The sequence below is a fragment of the Pseudopodoces humilis genome, chromosome 18, assembly GCF_049639895.1.
Source record: "Pseudopodoces humilis isolate 2021_Gansu_Grassland_sample_001 chromosome 18, ASM4963989v1, whole genome shotgun sequence".
Taxonomy (NCBI): domain Eukaryota; kingdom Metazoa; phylum Chordata; class Aves; order Passeriformes; family Paridae; genus Pseudopodoces; species Pseudopodoces humilis.
In genome coordinates this window covers 9,187,827-9,196,526 of record NC_142217.1, presented here as the reverse complement: position 1 = coordinate 9,196,526, position 8,700 = coordinate 9,187,827, and the positions used below count along the sequence as shown (strand labels likewise).

Below are 8,700 nucleotides of genomic sequence, written 5' to 3'. Positions count from 1 at the left end.
ATCCCACACAAAATTTACTTAGTGAAGTCCTTCTGGGAGGACCCTATTCTAACCTCTGTTCTCTAGAAAAGTTGTTTATATACTTTTCTTACCTGAATTCCTCCATTCCTTCTGCAAATATATTAACTATCTAAAGAAATAATAACATCAAAATATTGCATCTTTTTAATAGTAGTCCACTGGCTTCAGCACAAGCCTTTGAAGATGGGAATTCTGTTCTGAACTTATTCAGAAATGGCAGATGACTTCATGTAATTAAACTATAAAGGGAGTGAATAATCCCTGGTTAGTTTTTACTCTGCTGCTGTGTTAAGGTCTGTGATAACAAGTTGAGCTTTTTGCTACATGTGGTCCATGAAGATCCCATAAGAACTTTATATAAAATCTGTCTTTTTTTATACACATACGAGTTAAAGATAGACAGAGCCAAAGAACAGCATTTAATGTTTATTAAGCCTTTGCAAAAACACTGACAATTTCAGTCAACTTGAAATACATTATTTTAGTAAAATTCAAGTATTTCTTGCACATCTCACTGGATTGGCACTAGCAGTAGAGGCAGCAGCACAAGCAGGAAGCACTGGCACTTACAGCAGAGAATTGGAAGGCTGAAGCTGCATAGATTTCAAAGGTTGTTCTATAAAGAGAATTCAACATATCAGATATGGTAACAGATTAGAGGCAGTTTCACCTTCGCTGCAGCAGGAACTGGTTATTTTATGCTGTGTTACTAGGTGGGTGCTTCTGGTGTGAAAAAGGCAGAGGCCTTCTGGTGAATTTTCCAAGAAGAATGTATTTAGCATACTAGTAAGCACAGAAGGTTCATTTACATAAAAGATTTGCAGTAGAAAAATAAATTTTGAATTTCTCATTTTATCAAATTCAGATTCCACATCTCCATAACCATCCAGAATAACATGGAGCTGGAACTGATATAAATGTCTGCTCATCCCATTTGCTCTTAGAGAGAATCCATGACATAAAAATATCACCTGACTGCAGGCCTAATAGCTCCTGGCAGTGTGTTGCTTCTTTCTGAGCACCTATGTGATGTATAATTCTGTTCATCTTGCTGGTTGTGGAAATCTGCATGTTCTGCTGGCAGTAAGATCAGTGCAATTCCTAGAAATAGTCATAAAGCCCTTATGACTGTTCTTGAAAGGGTTGCAGAGAGACATTAAGATAAATCTTTCCCATGTTTTTCTTATTTCTTTTTTTTATTCTGCCAGGGGAAATTACTGAGTTGCAAAAAGAAGCAAAAAAAGTTTACATATGTATCAAATAGGGTTGGACTACAGGACCTGGGATGGACATAAAGATGTCCTTTCCAACCTCAACCATTTTGTTATTCTGTGAAATTAGTCTTCTAAGCCAAAAAAGTATCAAGAAAGAATGAAGGCTCTAGAAACTAAGGGCGTAAGTCCTCAGACTAAACTGAGGAAGAAAATCTTTAGAAGATCCATTAATTTATGCACACTGAGAAATTGTCCCAATGCAGCTTCATTATTTTGCATTATGTGGGTCTGAAATGTTTGGCAGACCAATCAGTGCTCATAATTAAAAGGGAAAAAACACAGATTTTTTGATGTGAAAGGGATCTGTGTTACTTAGCTGTCCAGTGCCTTAACAAGAGAAACAGAGAAAGTGAAAGGATTATGCAGGATCTAAAGTCTACTGAAATATAAGAGCCACAGGCTTCCATTACAGGAAAGAACTGTACTTCAAGTAATAAAAGATGGAGAGAAATTCTGAACTCCCCAGCCAGAGGAACTTGAAGACAAAACAGGATTTAGCTCAAATTCTCAAGCAAAAAGCTCGTAGCACAAAAGCAAGAGCGATAAAGCACAGCTTGTATAAGCTTTTAAGCCATTTGAAATAAAAGATGGATCTTTCATTTATTAGTTAGTCCTGATGAAGAAAGGCATCAGCATTATACAGGTCATAAGTTACAGATTTTTGATTCATCTGGGGATGAAGTTTTACCAACCATACCCATGAAGAAAGATTTTTTGCTCTGAGTTAGAGCAAAGCATCACATACTGCTTTACAGCAAACCAAACGCATTTTACTCTCCTTGTAATGACATTATTTTCCAGTTCCCTTCTCCAAGTGAATTCTATTAAACATTAAACACTTAAGGCACAAGCAGAAATAAAAATAAACAGCATCTGTAAAAAAAAGTTAAATATTTAATTAGCACACCTTACCTGAAACTTTTAGTTCTTACTAAATAGAAAAGACTTAAGAATACCAGTCTGATCCCAAAAATTTCGACAGAAAAAAAACCACCACTGAAATTGCTTCTTTATCCTGAGGACTTTATATACACAAGAACAGTTTAACAGCTATAGCTGTCTGAATCATCTGTTCACTCATTTTCTAAATAGAGAAAACAAATAGAGACAAAATGCAATTAGTTCCTCTGTGCATTTCTACTCCTCCTGGGACGTCCAGCATCAGACCTGCTCAGTTCACACTTTGTGATTCATACAGCAACATCCAGCAGGGGAATTCAACTCACCAAACACAAGCACCTACAAAGAAGCTATTGACACAGACACCAGTCATCTGAGCCTCCATGTTACAGATGGAGAGGAATGGGCCCTTACAGTGCACATTTCAACTCACAGCTTAAAGCAATTTGCCAAGCTGGAGATGTCCATGCCAAAGGTGTCAATTAAAGTTAATTCCATCTTGAGGCTGTGGGCAGGTGTGCTCTTCCACATCTGCCTGTGCAGCTGAAGATGGAATTGCAGTGACTTGTCCATCCTGAGAGGAAAGGCACCTGCTCCACCTGCCAGCAGAACAGGCTGTGGAAGTAGCCCTCTACCTTCTACCTCCTCCCACTGCTGCAGTCCCCTGGTCAAAGCCATATGGGCACTTTGCATCACTTTTGACCACTGGGTTATGCTAAACAAGTTGATATTACCTGAAATAGATTGGCCAATGCTTGCATGATCCCTTTTCCTTTCTCAGCTAAGCAGCACTGGGCTCCTACAGTGACAAGTAATTGTTAGCAATATATTAAGTAATACTGCTGCTGGCCAACAGAATGGGTATTTATAGCCTAAGCAGGCTTTGGTACACTATTTAGACAAGACTGAGGAGCTCAGACATTCCTCAAAGTGGTTTATTATTGTTGTAACAGAGGGATGAGTCTTCTCTTTAGAATCAGACCCATTAAATCAGATACTCTTTCAAGCTTACAATTTAGTAACTTCAAGGCATAAAATCCCATTCTAATATAGCAAGGGGTCCTTTACTGGTCTGATTTCAACTTACTGCAATGACAGAAATTTGTACAGTTCCTGTTTTGAGATACACATGCACATTTAAAAAAATACCCGTATTCAGACCTGATCCTCAAGCTAAAAAAGCAAATACACAATTAATTTCCACCATCTCCTAGTCTCCTATGTATAATTACCCAGTGTCTTCTATGAATAGGAATGTTTAAAAGCCTTTTGAGGAAGAAATGGAAGTTCCTGATGTGTGTGTATATATATATATATATATACACCTGGATTCTGCCTTCATGTTACCTTCCTTCCCACGTTCTTTTTCTTCAAAATTTTAATTATATCTTCAGCATGATGAAATAGCTAAAAAGAGCAGAGGAGTCCAGACCCCCATGTACCTTTGGCCCTTGAGGAGCAAAGGAAGCAGTGGCTGCACACAGAACAAATGCTCCCTGCAGTGTTTGGGGGGGTTCCACTGTGCAGGAGCTGCTTATGACTGACCCCAAGGGTCAATGGGCAGCACCCACCCCAAAGGACTCTTACCAAAGTAATCTTTATTCTCCCAGCTAAGATAAAACATATACAAATATAGTAATCAGGTTTGTATGTTCTATGAAATAATTAATTTCCTATATAAATTTTCACACAGAATAAAACAAGTTGGCCCCATAGAAAAGTGGGCTCTACAAACACAGTACTTTTGTTTCCTCTCAATGAAACATGTTCAATGCCACTTTTTAGATATGGAATCCATAAAATTTTGTTCTGCAAAGTAATCTTGCATTTATAACAATTATCAAGTCCAACAACTGATGATTTAATGTTCTATTCCCCTTTTTCTAGCAATTACAAGTTGCTTGAAAATTAAATTACCATTAATACTTCTCCCCAGTGATGCATCCTGACATGATGTGCAAATGCTTACATTGCCCTGTAAGTCAGTTATTCCCAGATGAGATGGGCTGACAGCATGAAAATAATTAAATGTCAATATACAACTGGCCTCTTTCATGAAAAATAAACAGGCACAAAGACAAACTGTTCCACTGCTTATACTAACCACCAAATATTGAGATAACTGCTTATTTTAAACACAGCAATGAGGCCGCAGTGTGATTTACTGACTTTCACAAATCAAATTTAGCAATTTAGAATGTGTTCAGAAGTAAAGTTCTTATTTGTCTGATGATTCTTCATCTGCATTGACCTTCTCTCCTTGGAGCCACATAAATGCTGACTTTGCTGTGCCATCTCCACTCTGTTGGGAAAAGCAAATGAAGGAAGCCCAGACAAAGCCACACAGCCCAGTGTAAGCTGTTCTCAGGTGAACTGGGATCAAAATGAAGTTTGATAGCTGTGTTGGAAGGAGAGAGAGCTCAGTTAGTGCTCCAGGCATTGTTACACACCCAACAACTCCACTGCTTCTCCCCAGGTCAGACACAGTGGGGCTGCACAGGACTGGGTTTTATGGCAGGGAAAGGCTCACAGTGTCACCCTGAGAACTCACCTGCACAAAAGGCCAGTACATCAGTCCTGTCTGAAAGGAAAACAAGGTATTTGTTATTCTTAGGGATTTCAGCCACCAAGATTCATTTTTTTTCCACATTCAGTGATGACTGAAACATATTTGAGTAAAGTTAATACAAGCTGTTCAATTACAACTGGAGTTGCTTAACCTAGAGGTTGCCATATTAAACTTCTGATCATCTTCATGAGCCTCTATTCTCTGAGTTTTTCAAGCACATTATTCTAACTCATTTTAAATACAAAACCCTAAGCACAGTTAAGTCTTTACAGACATCTGACACCAGACACAATAAACGCATTTACCAGATGGGTGAACGAATGTTTAAACATGTGAACATTTGTTTCAGCCATTAAAGAAAAATACCACTGAACATTATTTATTTCACACTTGCAATGCTCCTTCTACTTACTCATACATGTAAGGCATATTTAGAAAAATCAATGGATAATTTACTCATAGAACATAAGGCCGATAGAAACCTTATGTTTTGATAGGCTACAGTGGGCACTGCTTTTAGAATCATCTTCCATACGAATAAAAATAATCTTTTTCCATCCTACCTATATAGTTTTACAATATGAAGAGAAATTCATATTGCAATCACATTTTTTCCTACTACTTTTTTTTTCTTGCTAATCCATCATTCTTCCTGCATCTGAGAAACCTTCAACATTCTCAGCTTGCTCAGCTCTGAGGTAGCACAGATAATTTTGTCTTGTGTATGCAGAAATGCAAATCAAAGCCACTCTTTATAGCAAAGCCTTCTTAAGACAAGGGGTTTTGTTTCTGAAAGTGAGAAGATTGTCACTGAAAAGTACAGGCTAAAAATGATTCTCAAAGAAGGCGTCTCTGTAATTAATTATTTTAATATATGTGCATGTAAGTGTTGTCAATAGTACCACTAACTAAACACTGGTGCGTGGGTAGTTCTTAAGACAAAAGAAATCTGAATCGGTGCTGTATTGTACAACTGTCATTCAAACAGAGTTGGGTGCAAGTGTTATGTACATACACACTGTACATTTCATTTTTTTAAATGGCATTATTTCACCCATCTGGCAGCACTGCCTAACCCAAACTGCCTTTACTTCACATGACTGCTGGTCCTTAAAGCTTCCTAAACATAATCAAATAATGGAGTGAAAGAAAGAGTTAAAAAAAATGCTGGAGGAAGGAATATTTCAAATAGTCTATCCTTTTTGTCTGTTTGTTTGTTTGTTTGTTTAGCTGTGAGCTAAGCAAATTGCTTGCCTCACCTTATATGTATTCCAAAATTTCTTTTTACAGTCTGAAAAGATGTCCTCTTTCCTCTGAAGGATGCTCATACCTAGTGGTAAAATAGTTACAACAATCAGAAAAAATGCAAAAAAATTAAATGTTCACATTTTCCAGTGACATCCCAGACCCTTCTCAAAATACATTATAATATCTTTGAAAGAAAAGCTGATTTTGTTACAAAAATACCATTTTGACTACTGAATAGTGCTACGTCAAATCACCTCATCTATTGACTCGACTCCCAGCACTGCCACCTGAGATCAGCTGGGATTGACTGGGTGTACAGGTCCTGTAGCATCTGTTTCTCTGCCATATCACACACCAGCGGTGTAGTGGTGGAACAGAGAGGATGAAAGCACCTCTTGCACCCATGAGAGAGAGAATAAGGCATTTTGCACACAAGCAGAGGCTTCCTAGTCCAACTCTGGGATCTTTCCAGGTATTCCCTTGCCTTGGGGTTATCAGTATCTCTCAATGGATACATTATTTTACTGCTACCCAGTTCAGGGACTTTTCACTATCCTTTTTCTGGTCCTTCAGATCCTTCCGGTCCTTGGGCAATTCTCAGCTTAAGGTTTGACACAGTTAAGATTTTGAGACGAAGTATCTGGTGTTTGGCTTCTTTTTTACTTCATTTCTCTTCAATCACAAATTGAATGATTTCCCTGTTGGAGTGATAGATTGCAGATCTCCCAATCCCAGACAAAAAGAGGACCTGTCTTACTCTTCTACCACATCAAGTCTAAGTTAAATGAGAGCATTTAATTACATTAGTCTCACCTATTAATTTTCTTATCCCTCATGTTTATTTCTGAAATACATACTAGATCGCTTTAAAGTATCTTATTACTTGTTAGCTTTTGAGATTAGCCATTAGTAGCATGCTTTATTTCTATAGACTCTCACAGCAGAACCTGGTTGGCTGAACAGTGGCATTTGCTGACATTTACAGCAGTTTTTCTTTATAAAATGAGACAGCTGATGCTGAGAACTGAGCACGGCAATTCAAACAGACATGGCTACAATCCTTGTAAGGTGCTTTGCATTCTTTGCTGCTAATGAAAAGCCACGGGCCCAGCCGAGTTCAGGGCAGGGCTCTTTTGGGCCAGGACCCCTCCTGGAGAGCTCTGAAGTGCCACAGGCGGTTCAGCACCATCCTCGGGGGGAGCTGCCGAGCCCGGCGGCCGCGGCCCCCGCTCCGAGCGGCGTTTTGGGGTGCGGGAGCCGCGTTGGGCGGCCAGGGGGTCCCCAATCCCCCCGGGCTCCTTGAGGTGGATGCCGGCCCCGCCGCCGGTGCGCGCTGTCCGAGCCCGGCGCGGGTCGCGGTGCGGTGCCGCAGCGGGCGCGGGGCTCTGCGGCGGAGCCCCCGGCACTCACCCGTGTAGAAAGCGAGGACGGCGACGGGCGCGCCCAGAAGCTGATCGCAGAGCACCTTGCCCAGCACGGCGGCCGGGCGGCGGCCGGGCGGCGCCCGCTCCAGCGCCCGCAGCCACACGTAGCTGAAGTTGCCGTGGAAGGCCGGGGCCACCAGCGCCACCCGCCGCGTCTGCGCCCAGTCGGGCGGCTGTCCCCGCAGCCGCTGCTGCGCCGCGTCCCCCGCCGCGAACAGCCCCCCGTAGGGCAGCACGTTGCAGGGCCAGGGGAAACGCCGCACCCCGCGCAGCAGCGCCCCGGCCATCGGCCGCCGCCGCTTCCGCCTCTCCTTCCTCCTCCTTCTCCTTCTCCTCCTCCTCCTCCTTCCCACGGGCCCGCCCGCCGCCGCCTCCCCGGCCCCGCCGCCGCCTCGCCATCCCCGCGGCCCCGGAGCGCTCCCCCTGCCAGGAAGGGCCGGCTCCCTCCCCACGGCGGGCCCCGGTGGGCGGTGGATGAGCCGCGGGTGACGGAGGGGCAGCCGGGTTCGTGGCAGCTCCTGGGCTCGCTTCTCGAGTGCCCGTGCGTTCACCCCGAGGATGGCGGTGACTGTGTCGCCTGGGCTTTTCTAAGTAGCACCATGGGGTCACTGTGCATTAGTGCCGCAACTATCGAGTGACAAATGAAAACTAGGCACTGTTTCCTTATCTTTTTTTTCTTTTTCATTATCTCCTTGTTGCGTGCTTACATGCGTAAGTTACGGCCTTTTCCATTTGGCCCTTGTTTTGCAGTCTGAGCAGGGCCTATGCACACCTGCTAAGCAGCAGCAGCCCATGGGGTTCCTCTGCTTTGCCCTCTGCTGCTGAGACAACTTGAGGAGAAAGCCACGAGTGTTGTGAGGTTATTGAAGAGATTCGTGTACACAGCTTTGTACACACAGAACCAGTGCCACAAAGCGGATCTGAAGTCCACGTGGTGAGGTGACACCGAGGGTACCTCGTGTCCTCAAGACAGCCCCCTTGGCCACGGAAGGAAGGGAGCGCATCCGGGAGCGCCGGGAGTTTTCCTTTGCTCCTGGCAATGGGCTCAGGCTTGACTGAGGGAACCATCTCCAGGCAGGAGGTGGTAGTTCGCTCTGTGACCTGGATTAATCCCTTTGAAACTAAGAATAAATTCTTCCATGAACGACTAAATAGGCATGGATGGCTTGTAGATTTAAGTAAATTTTAATAAGAGTGCAGAGCGCGCTGCCCAGCGCTTGGCAGACCCGCTGTGCCAGGGCCAGGGGCTGCCCTTCCCTCATCC

General features: G+C 43.0%; 1 protein-coding gene across 2 annotated transcripts; it reads right to left on the bottom strand.

Annotated features, from left to right (window-relative positions):
* Window positions 1–427: 427 nt before the first annotated feature.
* MPV17L (MPV17 mitochondrial inner membrane protein like) lies at window positions 428–7,723 on the bottom strand. Of its 2 annotated transcripts, XM_088064131.1 has the most exons (5): window positions 7,423–7,723; window positions 6,024–6,094; window positions 4,747–4,776; window positions 4,447–4,593; window positions 428–2,168 (listed from the first exon to the last, which is right to left on the bottom strand). In XM_088064131.1, the coding sequence occupies exons 1-5, from the start codon at window positions 7,721–7,723 to the stop codon at window positions 2,127–2,129; spliced, it is 591 nt and encodes a 196-aa protein (XP_087920257.1). In that variant the 3' UTR covers window positions 428–2,126. The 2 variants fall into 2 exon arrangements, with proteins under 2 accessions (XP_087920257.1, XP_005522966.2); XM_005522909.3 differs by having other exon boundaries at window positions 428–4,593.
* Window positions 7,724–8,700: the final 977 nt, after the last annotated feature.

Excerpts from the sequence above, each read along its gene's own strand:
- MPV17L (XM_088064131.1), bottom strand. The coding sequence starts at position 7,723 with ATGGCCGGGGCGCTGCTGCGCGGGGTGCGGCGTTTCCCCTGGCCCTGC. Across the intron at positions 4,594-4,746 it reads TGTACTGGCCTTTTGTGCAG|CTATCAAACTTCATTTTGAT; the intron begins GTGAGTTCTCAG and ends CTTCCAACACAG. Across the intron at positions 2,169-4,446 it reads TGTGGCTCCAAGGAGAGAAG|ATGCTGTTTATTTTTATTTC; the intron begins GTCAATGCAGAT and ends TTTTTTTTACAG.